The sequence below is a fragment of the Solanum tuberosum genome, unplaced genomic scaffold (assembly GCF_000226075.1).
Source record: "Solanum tuberosum cultivar DM 1-3 516 R44 unplaced genomic scaffold, SolTub_3.0 scf00008, whole genome shotgun sequence".
Lineage (NCBI taxonomy): Eukaryota > Viridiplantae > Streptophyta > Magnoliopsida > Solanales > Solanaceae > Solanum > Solanum tuberosum.
Window position 1 is genome coordinate 1,890,564 of NW_006238934.1, and position 17,941 is coordinate 1,908,504.

Sequence of the window (17,941 nt, forward strand, 5' to 3'; positions counted from 1 at the left end):
TATATATATATATATATATATGTTTCACTCATTTTCAAAGGTACAATTATATAGAAATTACAACATGATTGACGAAATAGGACACGACAAAATTCTTAAATTAAATAATTTCAATAAATAAATAAAAATAAATTGGAGACTAGTCATGTGAAAATTGTCACGTCCAGAAAAAAAAAGGAATTAAAAGATTGAAAATGTGCATTAAAATTAGTGTTTGCTTGAAATTTTGGGACAAGCTACATATATATGGGCCAATCATGCGAGTATATAACAAATAATAAAAGGAATAATTACGAGTCTTTATCATCAGTCATCTAATTTACAAAATATAATATATATATATATATAGGTAATATATATTGGTAAACTAATTGAACGAAGCGTATATATTTGTAACTTTCCCAATATAAAACACACCAACTATTTGATGTCACAATTATTTATTTCAAATCTGGTATAATTCTGCAGTAAGAAAATAGAAAAAATTGCCAACTAGCAAGCAGAAAAAGTGAGTGATGACAAATTTAAAAGAAGAAGTTATTTTCAAAAGGGCTATCATATATAAAAATGAAAAAAAAATAGTATTTTGAAAATGATAGCTAACAAATTTGATTCTTTTTATTATTACTATTATTATTATTTTCTTGTAAAACATGTGTTATGTATATGAATTTAAGATTTCTTCACATGCACCTCGCTCTCGTGTGTTCCAACTTTATGTAGTACTCCAGCTATGTCTTTGAATGGTCGTAATCGTCGATGACCCAACCCATGTCCACTATAAGCTTGGCGAGTTGTCCTTTGAAAATATTATACAGAGTTATCGTATATAGACTTTTCTTTTTTTTCTCAAGATTGGAAAATAATCGAACTAAGAAAAGTATAAAATAGCTATTATTAGTTTATCCATCTAGTGTCGAAGTTCATGGTTAACTAATTTAAATTCATGTTATATATGATTTCATCATAAAGAATTAACACTCTCTATTAAAAATTTATTTCATAATTTACAAAGTTCATGCGTAAAAGCATATGATTCTTCAAACATGCACCTATGTATCAACAATTAAAATTTCCTCTTACGTTTTGTTTTATAGTTATATATATAGTTAAATACTATTGTATAATAATTGTTCGATTTGTTGAGTCCTTATATCGGTAGGTGATATTTTTGGCCTCTTATATTATGTTAAATAATTCTTATCTCATGTTATGCTAACTTTCAATGTTGAGTTAGGCTTACAAATATCTAATATTTCTTATCATTTCAATTTATGATTTTCTAGATATTGGATCCGAATTCCGATTATATTTTCTCAATAGACTTATAAATCATAAAAATTATATTCATCAAGTTATCCTCTCCTTTTCTAAAATTATCCTTATTATAGTTCAGACCTTTTAGATTATGGAGCAAGAGAAAACAAAAAAATATTTATTCTCTTGATTTCTAAAATCACATTTATATTTATTATTATAGTAACACACATTTTAAACAGCAGAGAATATATAAAACAAAGAACAAAATTACACAAGAACTACATATATCACCAATCAAGTCCTATAATATATCTTTAATTAAAAAAATTTAATTTAAATTTTATATATAATTTTTTTTTAACTTCATAATATTAATACGAAAAATTTAAATTAGTTAAAACTCAAAACAAATATCGAATAAAAGTGGGAGGAACCCCACACGCTGAGTGTACAGTGACACACGTGACGAGAAGAGGATCAGAGATTCACGGACTAGCCCTTGGGAATTACAAAACAACAGAACTGGTCCCCTAATTTTTTTGAATCAGACACATGTGGGTCCAAATTGAATTAATTATTTTGTAATCATTTTATTCTTCATGTCTCAAAATTATATTGGAACAAGTAACGAAAAGGTCTCAAACTTTTCTACTTTCACTTTCTCACTTTCAATTTCCAATTCCAAGAGTAATTTCTTCTTAGTTTGTAAAAAAAAGTTGTATTACTCTTTCGGTCCACCTTTAATTATTGTGGTTTCCTTTTTTAGAGTTAAATTATAAAAAATTTGACTAACATTTTATGAGCATTTTTTCATCATATTGATATGCAAAAAATTGCAATTTATAGTAGTTTTTGAATAGTTTTTGAATATTTATTTTTTTATTTAAAATATCGAATTAATGTAATTTCATTTAACTTTGAAAATTAGTCAAATTGACTTTCAAAAAGCGTAACATGACAAATAAAAGTGGATGGAGGGAGTAGTAAATTAAATCCCATCAATTTACATCTTTCCCTCCACTTTTTTGGTTATGGTTGAAAGATTTCATTTTTTATGTTCTTTTTCCTTATATGATGTCTGATATCCGACTTCATTATCAGGGAAATTTAAATTCAAGACTTCTAATTAAGAATGAAAGAGTACTCACCATACTCTCACAATCCTAGTTGGTTATTTTTTATGTTTTTCATATAAGTTGTTATTTAAATTTACCATGGTTTTATTTGCATCGTTATCTTCAAAGTTTAGTTTTTAAATAATCATTTTTTGATACATCAAGAACTATTTCAATTACGTAAGATATATGTAAAAGATTAAAATTATCATTTTTTCTATATACTAAAAAATATTTTAACTACATAATATGTATGAACTTAAACAATCATTTTTGCATACACAAATCATATCGATTACATATATATGAAGGAGTAAAATATTCCAAACATAATTTTCTCCACATTTCACATTAAACAACAATGAAATTAAATAAATTGTGGTTGGTCGTGACTTTGATAATAGGAATATTTTAGCTCGGAAGACTACAAAATGACACACAGCTCTACACATTCTAGTTACAAGCAGCATACAGCCAATATATATATATATATATATATATACACACAACATGGTAAGATATGTAGTTAGGTCAAAACATATATTATTTTTATGTGATTGATAAATACATAAATTTGAACTTAAAGCTTCTATGTTCAAATTCACACGATCAAAGTTAAGAAGTTTGAATTTCAAATTTTTTTCTATACAATATAAATTGAGATATAAGAAGTAATAAATTTATAATAATAAGTTAAACTACATCATCAATATAAATAATTTTACATTTTCGATGTATAAAATAAAATTTACATTCCCTCCGTTTTAATTTGTTTATTTTATTTTTCATTTTGGTCTGTTTACAAAATAATCTCTTTTTCTTCTTGACAATTCTTTAATTTGAATTTTTCCACCAGATATGTTTAAGGTCATAAAATGAAAGAGCATTTTAGTACATTCTTCCTATCTTTAACTTAAAATCACAAGATTTAAAAATTTCCTATTACTCGTGTAAACTTGGTGTAAAATAAAAACTGGACAAACAGATTGAAACGGAGTGCGTAATATAGGTGGCCCCAGCTGCTAAATCTATGGCTGACCGACTTTGAAAAAATAAAAGGTAGAGATAAAGTTGAAAGGAGAGTTGTATAGAAAAAGAGAGGAAAATATTCTCTTTAGCTTTCAAGTTGGTCATTCTTTTTTGGTGTTATCTTTTGAAATCAAACAAAAAAAAATCCCAAGAAAATATTGTATTTCTCTTCATGTGTTTTTAAGATTTACACAACTTTGTGTTTTTCTTTGTGTTGTTATTGTGTGCTACTACTACTACTACTACTTATGTTTGTGTTCTTTTGGCACAATCTAAACAAAAAAAAACTTGTGAGATTTGAATACTACCAAGGTTTTCTTAACTGTTTGTATTTGGAAAAAAACACACACTTTGTTTTGTAGCTTAGACACAAAACCAAAACATTAACAAAAATGATGTCTGGAGATGTGTTTTCATTTCCTTCTTCTGTTAAAGCAGTACTTCCTCATCATCATCAAGAACTTCAAACAACAAACCCTAACCCTAAACCTAATACTTCTTCAAAGAAAAGAAGAAATCTTCCAGGAACACCAGGTATATTTATAAAGTTTCAATCTTTTGTTTAGTTTATTGTTATAGTGTTATACATAACTTTGATTTGCATGTTGTGTATAGTAAGCAAAATCATACGAAAAGAAAAAAGGGATATGAGATAACCATAACAGATACGTCAGATGATGTCAAGGGGTTAATTTAGACCATGTTTTTTTTGAGTTTTAGGAATCTTGAACTCATGATAAAGGTTAAATCTTGCATTTATATAAAAGACTTGCTTTTTTAGATTTTGTTGTTTGGTTTTTTGAGTTTTATTTAAGTTAAATTTTTATGAGATAACCATAACAGATGCGTCTAATACTATGTTTTGAATCTTGAATACATAAAGATCAAATCTTGGATCTGTCTCTGAACTGTGCATGTTTATTTGTTGAATCACAGATCCAGATGCTGAAGTTATTGCACTTTCACCAAAGTCACTCATGGCAACAAACAGATTCATATGTGAGATTTGCAACAAAGGTTTTCAAAGGGACCAGAATTTGCAACTTCATAGAAGAGGACACAATCTTCCATGGAAGCTAAAGCAAAGAAACAAGCTAGAACAAGTGAAGAAGAAAGTGTATATTTGTCCAGAAAAGACATGTATTCACCACGATCCATCGCGTGCACTTGGAGACCTAACTGGAATTAAGAAACATTTTAGTAGAAAACATGGAGAAAAGAAGTGGAAATGTGAAAAATGTTCAAAGAAATATGCAGTTCAATCAGATTGGAAAGCTCATAGTAAAACTTGTGGAACTAGAGAGTACAAATGTGACTGTGGCACACTCTTTTCAAGGTATTTTTTTAGTTTCTATTTACATGTTTTTTTGTTGGAGAATATATGTTTCAAGTACAATAAATGCTCATCCATTCATTGAAGTAAAATAAATACTCATCAAATAATAGTTTGGCCATCGTATCAATTCTAGTTTTGAAAGATCTTTCCTTGAACTCCACTTCTCACTCAAGAAACTGGTGAAAGTCATTCATTATTTGAAATATCGATGAAATTCATGAACAAACACAACTTCAAATCGATCCAACTACTCTTTTTCGATTTCAACTTCAAATTGATATATGTTTTATTTTTTTTCAATTTCAACCATTTTACTATTGGGATTTAAATGTATTCTTCTATTGCAGAAAAGACAGTTTTATCACACACAGAGCTTTCTGTGATGCTTTAGCTGAGGAGAGTTCAAGAATCACATCAGTTGGGGCTACCAATTTGATCAACTTCCCAAATAATGTCACATTGTTGAACCAACAACAATCAAATTTACATGGCGGATTCGCAGGATTTAGATCAGATTTTGGTAGTTACACAACTGGTAATAATAATAATTCTCTTCATCAGCATCAGCATCAGCAGCAACAGCAAAAACCAAGATTATCACTTTGGTTAGATCAACAAGCAGCTCAAATATCGTCAAGTTCAAATCTTTTTGACAATTCAAGCACAGGGGGTTTTCAAGAAATGATCCAAATGCAATCCCAAAATGTATTTGGATCATCTAATTCAACATCTGCAAACTTTTCAATGGCTGAAGCATACAATTCTCTGTATTCCGATAGTCAAAACAGCCAATTAACCAAACAAAATTCGACCACGCCAATGTCTGCTACTGCACTTCTACAGAAAGCAGCACAAATGGGTTCTACAAAAAGCAATCAGTCAACTTTCTTTAGCAACAATTTCAGCAAACTGAACTCTTCTTCTTCATCCTCCCCAAATACACCAACTTTTACCAGTTTACAGAGTTGTGAAACAACAGATCAAATTTTCGCCAAGAAATCTGAAGATTACACAACGTCGTTGTTACACAGCAACAACGGGCTAATTGGGTGTCCGAATTTTACTTCTTCAGGGATTAATAAAGCGATTAATTTGGATGAGGCAATTATGCAAACAGTTGGTATGCATAGTACTCAAGCAGTTTCAATGAACGGTATGGATAATTGTTTGACGAGAGATTTTTTGGGAATTAAACACGAAGGGAATTGTCAGTTTTTGCCACAAGAGATTATTAAGTTTGCATCGATGAATAGTTCAGCTATGGGGTTAAGCCATTTACAGTAAACAGTTAGTCACTTAGCAATGGCGTCTGTCTTTTCATATATATTTTTGTATTTCGCAGTACAATAATGTAAAATGCTAAATTATCTTACAACTGTTGTAGCCCCAGCTAAGCCTATTGTTAACTAACTTTATCGATCTAACAGTATAACTCTTGAGTTGTTCCCTTTAAAATATAATAATCGGACAACGTTATACAAAGTTTCCACCGAGCGAACAAGTTCCTTCTATGTAAGAAAAAAAAAATTTAATCTCTCTTTAACTACCATCTACTACTACAATATACTCAGTAAAATTTGGAAAAGATATGTATATGCAAACCTCATCACATATCATGAAGATAGAGAGATCATTTTTTAAAAACTCTTTGATTAAGAATTTAGTGGTTATTTCCTTGAATTTTAATATGTTGACTAAGAATAAAACAAGAAAAAATGCAATATTGGTATTAAGTTATTCATAATTCTAATTTCAGATCTTGTAATATTCCGATACGGTGTTGGTCTCTCCAATATTTATATTATATCATGAATCTTAACATATTTTAACTAATCACATCATTTATTTAATCCTTATTATTTTTTTAAGTTAAGATCTGTTAAATTAAATTTGCCAGCTAAGGAGGGTCACAAGTACATAATTACGTACAATAATTTATAGTTAAACGTGGTTAATCACACATCAGAAGGATCAAATGTAAATGTCCCACTAATAATTAAGGGACCATAAACTTTATAATAATCCTCTAAAATAAACATAATTTTTTGGCTAATTTCAAGATTTGTAGGGTCTTAAAAATTCTAGTACGACCATTTGTGTTGGGAAGATACAAATACTAAAACGATGCCATGCATATTTGTGTTTATTTCTGGTGGAGAGTCAGAAATTTTATTAACAATTTTAAAATATGAAGAATTAAACATATTAATAGAATTTAAATGAATCCTTATTTCCACATGGCTCCGCCACGGTAATTTTGGAATTAATTTTTTTAATTATATGATAAAGACTATTGAGCTTCTATTTTTTATATATATATTTAATTTATCTTTTCTACCGTTTGTATTAATCCAAATTTGTTTTACTCCAACTATGTAACATCACACTCCTTTTTGTAACATTCTATTTGGCATTTTGTGTAGGATAAAAGTTGGCACGGAAAATTACGAGAAAGTGTATAGACTATTGTCAAACCAATCAGCCTATTTTAGTCAATCTTGGTTGGCTTTGAAGAATCTTTTGAGATTTTGGTTTGGTTTAACTTTTTGTTTTTAATTCACTTTTTATATATTGACAAGATTTTTTTTAATTGTTATTTTTCATTCAGTGTCTAATATATATCTATATTAAAATTTAATTAATTTAAATTTGCGTCACATAAACTATTTTCAGGAGTAATTCATGTTAAGTAAGTTATATTTAAGAGCAATGATCCAGGGCTCGAACACAAACCTGAAGCCAACTTCATCTATTATGCCTGATTAATGAGAAGATTTAGAAGGTGAGGGATGTACTGTGTACATTAAGGGGAAGTTTGGTGTGACGATGAACAAGAGGATTTAATCCAGGGACAATTTTTAAGTGGTCTTTAATCTGTTGTTTGGTTGTCAAGGGTGGGATAACTTATCCCATGATTAACAATTAGTTCTGGGATAAGTTATCCCTCCCTGTGGGTGGAATAATAATCACAGGTTAACTTATCTTGGGATTAGGTAGGTAAAATAACAAAATACCCTCCTTAAACCCCACTTTTATACATCACTTTACGTTCATGTATATTAACATAATTTTTAACAACATTTATAATAGCATTCAACACCTTAATTATTCATTGTTCTTATGATAATATATTTTTCTATTAAAAAAATACATTTTATAAATACAATTTTTATTTATGAATATAATATAAGTTGAATTTATCTGTATAATTCTTATGCTTATTTATATTTTGATTTCTCTCAAAACGTTCACTCCACTATTAAAATGCATATTTTTAATTAAATAGTTTATTACTCACTTAAAAATTATATTTTATATATCAATTAAAATGTAGATAACTTTAATAATAAAATTTCTTTAACTTTTAATAAACTTAAATGGAAGCTTTATTTTTAAGCTAAATAAGATGAAGGTTTTATTTTTAAACTAAATAATATGAATGTTTTATTTTTAAGTTAAATAAGATGAAAGTTTAATTTTAAAAGCACACGGCACAATCACGGAAATGCACACCAAAAATATTTAAGCTAAATAAGATGGAAAGTTTTATTTTTAAGGATGAATAATTAAAACTTGAAAAAAATAAAAACTAAATAAGGTGGAGGATATTATTGTAAACAAACAACTTATTCTTAAAAATTATGCAATGAATATAAGTTGAATAAGATAAACCAAACAAACAACAAAAATTAATCCCAGCATAACTTATTCAAATATAACTAATTCTATCATAACTTATCACAGTATAATTTATTCTAACATAACTAATCCCAACAACCCTTAAAAGGAGAGTATTGATAATGGTGAGATTATTTTGGTATGTGAAACTAGACTAGTAGTACTATTTTAGACCCACTTTTCTCTATGGAACAGTTTTTTACTTTTCAGAAGTAGGCCTTGCCGCTATAGGCTTGGGAAGCTCTGCTGATGAATATTGTAATTATTGAACAATAATTAGCCACTAATTATTAATTTATTTAATAATATGCAAAAGGGGTTACATCAAGCTGGTCATCATCGTCTTGTTTGCCTCTTGAGAGGTTAATTTAATAATATGGATATTCATGTAGTGGTTAAGCCTAACCACTCCTCTACTAGCCAAGTATTACATCATCTTCACTTAATTCAATCTATTTCCACTCTCCAAGGTCTAACGACATTAAAAGCATGTATAATACGCCCATATATCTACTACTACACACTGCTTTTCTTTATATTCCATCTTTGATCCTTTATATTTATTTCATGTATATTACACATTATTATTGATCCCGCACGAACACCGCCTATCTAGTTTTTATATAGAGTTTGTATAAAAATTTGTATTTGGAGAACTTTGGGGGTCAAACAATATTTATAACATGTCACGTAGAATTTTATTTATTCAACTTTAAATAAGTTTAAATTTAAGTATTTTAGTTATGTACACTCAAAATTAGTGATTGTTCAATCTCTCAATCTCCTCCAAGATAGTTTCAAAGTGATTACAACCTACAAAGTGTCAATTGTTGTTTGGTTCTTCTAGAGCATCCATTCTCTATTTCCCTTGGAGGTTTGAATTGAATTTTGTATTTAAAATTTGAATAGAAAAGTAAGATTAACTACTCCCTCTCCCTCCATTTCAAATTGTTTATTTTACTTTTATTTTTTAGTCCATTTAAAAAATATATTTCTTTCGATAACTCGTTAATTCTAACTTCTAGATATATTTAGTTCAAAATCACAAAATTTTCTTTTTCTATTTAAAGTCTTTGCCAAACCAAAACCAAAACCAAAGAGTACATTATTAACAAGTTATAACTACAAACTGCAGTCAAAATACTGTTTATTCTCATTTTTCTCCAACAACTCTGCTTTTTCAAAGCTCCTCTACACGGATAAAAGAAGTAAACATACTAAGAAACCGCAGAAAGTTACATATAGTATATACATATAAAATAATTTTAAACAAATTTAAACAAGATTATTTTCCACGAAAGGGGGTTATGGCTCCGCCCAATGGAGCTACATGTTGTTCGCCCTCTAATCGGTGTTTCTCATCATTTTTCGTATTCTGCACCCACTCTTGCTCTACGAGATAAGAGTAAGATCTACGCACACTCTATTCGCAATTTAATTAGCTGCGGGGAACAATGGAGTCAACTTTTTCTTGCAAGGATATTGCCTTCTTAATCACACCCTTTCTGCACTCCCTAACACCAGAATCAATTCCACTAATGGAGTCCAACTTGAAAAGCAGAGACATCAGCGTTTCATTCACCCGCAACCTTTCCCTTTCGTCTCTCCGAATCAACTCCGCCGTTTCGCCGCATAAAAGCTTCCGCTCAATTTCATCCACCTCTTTTCGTATTGACATAATTCTCTTCACGTTTTTCCTCACCATATAACCTCGAAATACCTTCTGGATCCTTAACGCTGAAGCGGATCTTCTATCAGGCGCCTGCGCCACCTCATCAGATTTCTGTGTCGGGGAGGACCGATCTGGATCCGAACTGACGGAGTGGACCGGAATCTGAACAACCTTCGTCGCCGGCTTGATTCCGGCAGATTTCTGATGGACCGATTGTACTGGTTTTCCTCTCGAGGAATAGCGAGGGCGATCTTGCTGAGACCAATTGAAAAGATTTTCCATTGTTAACTTTGATCGGTTTGTTGAGATATTATTTGAATATTTGATAGCTAACGATTTTGTATTGTAAAATTCAATGAGACAAGCGGTTAGATTTTCTGCTATTTGAGGTAGAAGCTGAATTTTCCAGAATGAGATTTGAATATTCCAGAAGTTTCGAAACATCTTCTGGAAGGCATCTTAGCTTTTGCTAGAATGTTCTTAAAATTCGCGGCAATAATTAAATATTGAAAAGAGTATTATAGGATGTTTAATTATAGTCAAATTCTTTGATCGAAAAATATCTCCAACCAAATGCAGGATACAAGAAAATGACTACATCTATAATAAAACACAAGCTAATACAAGTCGATAAAAGAAGTATTTCTTTTATAGTGACATCATTTGACTGAATTTCATGGTGATATATGTGTATAGAGAGCACAAAATAAATAAGGTAAAGAGATGCACACAAACAAATCAAATAATACAGAGAAAATTGTAAAAAGTTCATAAGCTTAAAGAGATGGAAGAAATCCAGTTGAAAACACTGATACAATTTGATCTTGCCTGCAATTCAGGAGGTAAAAATCAAATAAGTAAAACAAAAAAAAAAACTATCAGCCCTTCTAGTAAGACTCTTGGCTGCAGTTGCTGTTATGATATTCGACGTCGTACTAAGAGCCCCGGAGATAGCCTTCATTAACAATAAGGGAGATTCTTCTTTCTCCATACCCCTTCTCTCTTTGTCGCAGTCCTAAACGAAACAGCATAACCAAAAGCTATTAAACAATAGCTGCTCTTTTGACCTTCATGAAGCATAGGTCTCTGGTGTCGAAATAGTATTTGTATCTGTTTTCCAGTAGGGGGTGTTGCCCATAAATCTATCGAAGAGTTAAAAACCTTGTTTCCTCACAAGGTTGACGATGATTTTGTTCAAGGTGGAGATTTCTTCGTCTCTGTGGCTTAAATCTTTCTTTAGTTTCTCAATCTCCATCGAATGAGTTTCACACTGATTACAACCTGCACCAGCAGCCTCCTTGAGTTCTGTACATTGGTCTTCTGTCTTTGGTTTCTTTGACTCTACAACGGCCTCTTCATCTTGAAGTGACCTCTTCTTTGGCGTGACCTCTTTATCTTTAGAATAATTATTGGCATCCATCTTACGAACATAACAAGACCCTGATACACCAGAATCAAGATGAAATGAAACGAGCTTCTGTGGCCGTCCACCAATATCCTAACAAAGACGGATAAACAAAAGTTATGACAATGTCAGTTAAATTAGGACATATGCCTCTTTTGTGTGCACATTTGGCTTCTCTGATAGGACAATGAAAACACTTTTGTACAAACAAGTCCTGAAAGTATACCAACCTTCTCTAGGTCACCTTCAAGTTTATTGAATGCCTCATTTGCCTCATGCTGATTTTTGAAGTTGACAAAGGCAGAATACTTGTCTGCTTGCCCTTTTTTATTAGCCTGCCAGCAGATCATAGATGGACAAACTAAGTATTATCGATCGAAGTTTGAACTAGAAAGTGATGAACCGTACAGATTCATACTCAAACATCATTCGCGTGCAAAAATCTTGATTACTGTTACTGTTTCTAAAGAAAACAATAGTGACTCGTAATTCTTAAATTGTTGGTCCCTGCAGTATTCTAAGTATAAGAGAACTAAAATGTATAATTCTCTGTCACTAAGAGCATGATATATGAAAACAAGTCATCAATCTAACTTAAAACTTGAACACCTTAGCCTCTAAACAAGATCTGTAAACTAGTTCTTTTGGGATTAATTGACATAGTTTTCATAATATTCAATTTCATTGCAATTTTCATAATTATTTGATCCATATAATTTAATTTTGTGTGTGCATGCACATTTTTCTCCATTTGCCTCTTTTTACATTAAATCCCATGCTTTCATTGCGCTTAGCATTTCCAGTCTCAACTGACAGAATAAGTGTTGTCACGTTTTAGCCTTTAACAATATTGCCTTTCACTTGCATCAAGTAGCTGCTATGGCTTTTTAATAATGTTGGCAATGATTCATGTCAATGGACTTGTTTACAAGCACGTATCACGTGTGGGTAACTGTTAACATTTGACATGTACATGCGTAGCGTCTTGCAAATAATGATGTATTTTGAAGAATTAGCACAAAGCAAGAATACCCATGTCATACCAGCATGTGATTCTTCACTGATTGAATGTTGACATATGCTTTTATAAACTAGTTCAGACTACATAAAGATATCATTCATCATTGATATGAGATGAGAGAAAAAAGCATAAGATTCTCCTAACCTTAACTTCCACAGTAAAGTCTCCAGGAATAACTTTGTGCAACTCTTGGCTATGAACAGCTGCAGGTATTCTGTGGACAAGTAGCTTTGACGTCTCGGGCTCTTGCGCCTAAATTTAGGAGTAGATGACTGATGACCATCTTATCAATCAGGAAACAAGGAACTGAAATTTAAAATAAAAGGATCTAGCGTTACCTCATCACAAACCAATGGTATGATATTATCACCTCCACATTCAAGCTTGGCAAGAACAAGTTTCATTGCAGTAATCGCATCATCTAGACAATTATGTGGAGAGCCTATCTTTCGAAGGTCAAACCCTAACACAGACTATTTGGAAACAATAGTAAGTAACAATAGCATTGATCAAACAGAGCTTGTGATAAATAGTTTAATACTTGTTAAAAACTTAAAATCTTCCGCTTGTAAACTAATGATAGTTGGAAAAAGGATAACAGCGACAGGAACAAACAAAAGAATTTGTTGATAAAATGCAGCACGCTTGTTTTTACCAACATATAAAAGAATAGAGTTCTCTAGAGTGTTCAGATACAAGCATTTGAAGAAATGCCTGCACTTTGAAATTCCAAAATAGAATTGGAAATTTGGAATCTTAAGGAGGGTTGGTATGGACAACCATTCAACAGAGTGGACAGATTGCAGCATGGAAAGATGTACCTATTTTTTTTAAAAAATGCCTTACCTTACACAAGTTACTTAAGGAAGGTCTTCTATTAGAAGTTTGACCCTGATATTTGAATACATATGATGTGTCAATCACTCTTGCATGATCCATCTTCAAAGCTGTTAAAAATGGCATAACAGAGAAAAAAGCATGTCGTAATTCTCTAAAGAACAGGGAGAGAAAAGGGAAAAGGGAATAGAAATAAAATAAAAACCTGGGGTACTAAAAAGAGACATGATCATACAATCATGTTATTTCCAGTTACCAGAAGATATGCACCAAAGATTTAAATGTTAATAATTAAAAGAAGCGACACTTGTGATAGAAGATGTAGCTTACCACGAAGATCATTGTGTAAACTATGGCCAACCAATATGGTTCCATGTGATAATAGCTTCTTCAGGGATGTCTGGATCATAACACCCAAAAGTTCAGACAAATAAATTGTTAACAGCTACTGGACAACCTAAAGTGGACAACTTTATACCTGTACATCAGCCAATGAACAAGAAACTCCTTCTAAATCTCCAGCAGTTATGCCAGTAATGTCAGTTCTGTAATCTGCAACTGGTTTGTTGGGATTCACAAATTCATTGAGTTTAACCTGCAATTTCAGAACCTCAAAATAACTTATGGTGACATTAAAAAGAGAGTTGTACCTCAAAATAACTTATGGTGACATTACAAACAGAGTTGTACTACATCATAGATAAAGAGGCCTCATTTTGCCATTTGTTATATATCATAAGGTATAAATCGTAAAAATACCTCTAAATTACGGTCCACAGCACAGATTCTGACTAAAGCTTCAGTACCATCTTGGCAAAGGACCATTTCACAATCAATTGCAACCATGTCCTTTGATTGAATGAAATTAGATTTTTTACTCCTTTTGGTGACTAACCAGTCCTGTTCCCATGGATGTTAGTTGGGTAAGAGAAGTTTCGTTTTACAATAGAACAGACAATTATACAAGGCACAGATTCCAGTGCCACAGAATTAATTCAAGAAACGACTATCACCAGTTGAATAAGCAATCTAAACTAAAATGCACCTATCATTACCTGCAGAGGATCAACATGAGCAAGTATACAAGGAAATCATGAAAAAAATTCTCAAAAACAATATGCTCTATTTCAACACAAATAAGCTGAAGCATGGGACACTATACCTCCTATAAACTGTCACAGAAAACATTTTTCATTTAGGACTTTTTCTAGAAATTGAACTTCTTAAGTAGACAATAAGAAAAGAAAACAAAAGGAAGTAACGAACCTCCTCGTGTGATGGAAATGAGTAGTCTATCGGATATTGAGGGTGCTCAAAAGTTAAGCGAACGAGTCTCTGCACTGCCACAATGTCAATTTATTAAGTACCAAAGTGGTTAGATGCAGTGATCATAAAGCTTCATAAGAATATACCAACTAGTCACTTCATGGAAAACGAGTAGTTGGGGATCCAAAAGAAAAGATTGCAACTTTCTTTTTTGACAAGGAAAGATCGCCACTTTTTTGCCATACAATTTATCTGAATATCACTTTCATTTGTTTTATATATTTTATACGGATATCAATGATGTTTGGGCTAGTTTGCGCATCTTGACTATAACCCCCTGAGCCAGTTGCTACACCCACCAAGGTGTTGTAGCTGGTATTCACACCTGAAATCTGTAGGTTGTTGCTTACTCCCACATCTCAACTACTAGACCAACCCGTTGGAGATCTCTATTTGAAAATTAATTTTGAAACTCAAGAGAAAGTAAGATTAACTATATTATTAACAAGTTAACGACAGTCTCCAGTTAAATACTAACAGAAAAAGTTATACCTAACAGTTAACTGGAGGTCAATTAACTATCTTCGATCCACTTAAGTAGATTTCCCAACTATCTAAAAGAAAAACTGCCCTAACGTTGCAGTTATGATTAATAACACCCAAAAGCCAAAATATATTGTTCACCTGTTCAGCGGATTCACTGTCCGGGGAACTTTTCTGGAGCTTCTCAACAGCGTCTCGGTTTGAATGACATTGAAACACCTTATCAAAAAACTGCACAAGAAAGGAACATTTTAGTATTCACATTAACAGAATGCTTTTACGCTAATTAAACAAACGAAATCTGGAAGTCCATCTATAACCACCTTTAAGTCATCTTCGCTAAACGTCTTTAAAAATGTCAGCAGCACATCAATGGACCTCTTGGATGGGTCACTCAAGCTAACCCCAAGCTTCTTGTCGTAGGATCTCAAAAAATCTTTCCACCCTCCTTTACTTCCCTTCATCTCCCGCTTTTGAGCCAACTTTACAATTTCCGCAAGAACCTTTTATAACATTCAAAATAAAAAGGCACAACATCATTTCTTCTGAACCAAAGTGTTACAATCCAATCTATTACACACACCTATTTGCACACTTAGAAAGCCCTAATTACTATCTAATTTTAGAAAAACTAAACGCAAAACCAGCTCCAAAATATAGATGGCATAAGGCCTATAATAATTGTCAATTCTACAGATTTGCGCTCCTTTCATATAAGTAAACAAACCATTTAAAACGATTTTGGCTTCTTGACCATCTACCATCCAACAACAACTACATATACAGTGTAATTTCGATAGACCCTCGGCTCGAAAGAGCTGAAAATGTACTATACTACCAATTTACCATTCAACTAAAAGAAAAAAATTGACACTATATTACCAAACAACAACATACCCACTTGTAGAGTATACACAGACCTTTCCCCTACCTTGGAGGTAGAGAGGCTGTTTCCAATAGACCTTCGGCTCAAGGAAACTGTATAACCAATTAAAAAAAAAAATTGCTACTGTATTCTGCCGAAGAGCTTACCTCTTTCTTGGCTGATTCAAGTTTCGATTCCATTAGAAATTGAATAAAGTTGAGATCTTGCAGGGAAAAATTGATAAACTTCTGAGTAACAAGGAAGGAGCAGGTGGAATGGAAGTAATTCTAGGGTTTATGGATTGAGGGTTTTAGGATTACCATGGTGGAGACCTAAAAAGGTTGATTTAGTACCCCTAACTTTTGTTTTTTATACATTTGGTGTTATAAGTTTCCTTTATTGCAAAATCTTCACAAAATTCTTTTCTTTTATGGTTTTCCACTCGCATTGGAGCTACGACTAAATTCGAATTGCACACTACAAAACTTGTTTGGGGTGGGCGCTCCCAAAAGCATTATCAGCCAAAATATAATCTCATTTATTTTCTACTTCGCAACAATTTGCGATTTAATCCCATGAAGAAGATAAATCTTTAACTTGTAAATTTAATGAATGATATTGAATTATCAAATCAATTTGTTGAGAATTAACAATGAAAGACTATGGTTCATGAGTTATTTTTGTAAGGACAAAAGATGGAATACATGTGTTTTTGTGCTTACAATATTTTTATGCTTTCGATGCATCACACACTATTTAGATGAAAAATATACATTACTACTAAATCACCTTATAAATTTCGCATTTTTTTTCAACACGTACTTAAGTTGTTTGTAGTCCTAAGCAGTTGGTTATGTGATAATCTTTATCACAAGATGATGACATGAAAAATACATGAATACATCCCTTTTTAAACGCATGAAAGTGAAGAAAATAGAAAAAAATAATTTTTCGAATCGTTAATTGTCGCATTGTCATATATTTCATCGATTACATTATTTCAATTGTGCATTTCTTCTTAATGGGCAAATTACAGAAATCACATACTTTTAAAACAAAATTACAATTTATCCCTTAAAAGTTTATAATTACAGAAATCTATCAAACGGATACAATAATATAAGCGCTGATACATTAATCTGATGCGCAAGATATATTAATCGTTAAGTAAGATACATTCCATTTTATACATGATACACTAATCTGATGTACATTTTATACATGATGCACTAATTTGATGTTTTCCATATAAAAGAATGCTAGTTCAATTAGAATGGGCCTTCGTTCGGCCCAAATCTAATTTTACCACAGTTGACAGTAAACCCAACTATGTTATCAAGATATTAGGACAACTCTAACACCACTTAACGGAAAATATGGTGTAAAATTTGGTATCATTAAGTTTTAGTACACTTGTATGTGATTTCTTATACTTCATATGCGTACTTGATAAATATGCAATGGAAATAGAAGGGTAAATGTTTATTTCACATCTGATATTTACATCTAATCGTGTAGATTTACTATAATTAAGTGAATTAATAAGTTGATGATGCATATTAAGCGTTGCAGGCCTATGTCAGAACACATATATCATGTTTCTATTTAACTTGATGTAAAAATCGGGTCTAAATAAGATTTTGTCAAGAAAAAAATATATCATGTACATATTGGTTTGATGTAAACATTGGGTGTAAATACGTTTTTGTCCAAAAAAAATTGTCTTTTTTGTCGCAATTCATATGAAAAGATTCTAAATACGAGGATTAAAACGCATATTTTTTTACAATGAACAATGAGCATGTGCTACTAGCTAGAACATATGCTCAATTAACTTAATTGGGAGCTAGGCCATGACAATCCCAAGGAGTAGTTCATATACTTCTTATATTTCCTTAATAACTACATGTCTAA

At 31.4% G+C, this 17,941-nt stretch overlaps 3 protein-coding genes across 3 annotated transcripts; 1 reads left to right on the forward strand and 2 right to left on the reverse strand.

Annotated features, from left to right (window-relative positions):
* The first annotated feature begins 3,461 nt into the window (after nucleotides 1-3,461).
* Nucleotides 3,462-6,164, forward strand: LOC102580793 (zinc finger protein JACKDAW-like). Its single transcript, XM_006339006.2, has 3 exons — nucleotides 3,462-3,938; nucleotides 4,341-4,740; nucleotides 5,088-6,164. The coding sequence occupies exons 1-3, from the start codon at nucleotides 3,797-3,799 to the stop codon at nucleotides 6,022-6,024; spliced, it is 1,479 nt and encodes a 492-aa protein (XP_006339068.1). The 5' UTR covers nucleotides 3,462-3,796; the 3' UTR covers nucleotides 6,025-6,164.
* A 3,692-nt stretch (nucleotides 6,165-9,856) lies between these two features.
* Nucleotides 9,857-10,372, reverse strand: LOC107061352 (BAG family molecular chaperone regulator 5, mitochondrial-like). The gene has a single exon (XM_015310483.1). It carries the CDS (start codon nucleotides 10,370-10,372, stop codon nucleotides 9,857-9,859), a length of 516 nt encoding a protein of 171 aa, XP_015165969.1.
* A 464-nt stretch (nucleotides 10,373-10,836) lies between these two features.
* LOC102581137 (small RNA degrading nuclease 1-like) lies at nucleotides 10,837-16,356 on the reverse strand. The gene is made up of 12 exons (XM_006339007.2): nucleotides 16,195-16,356; nucleotides 15,486-15,665; nucleotides 15,304-15,393; nucleotides 14,620-14,688; nucleotides 14,113-14,253; nucleotides 13,832-13,948; nucleotides 13,684-13,753; nucleotides 13,363-13,463; nucleotides 12,855-12,989; nucleotides 12,661-12,768; nucleotides 11,726-11,830; nucleotides 10,837-11,588 (listed from the first exon to the last, which is right to left on the reverse strand). The coding sequence occupies exons 1-12, from the start codon at nucleotides 16,225-16,227 to the stop codon at nucleotides 11,244-11,246; spliced, it is 1,494 nt and encodes a 497-aa protein (XP_006339069.1). The 5' UTR covers nucleotides 16,228-16,356; the 3' UTR covers nucleotides 10,837-11,243.
* Between the last annotated feature and the right edge of the window lie 1,585 nt (nucleotides 16,357-17,941).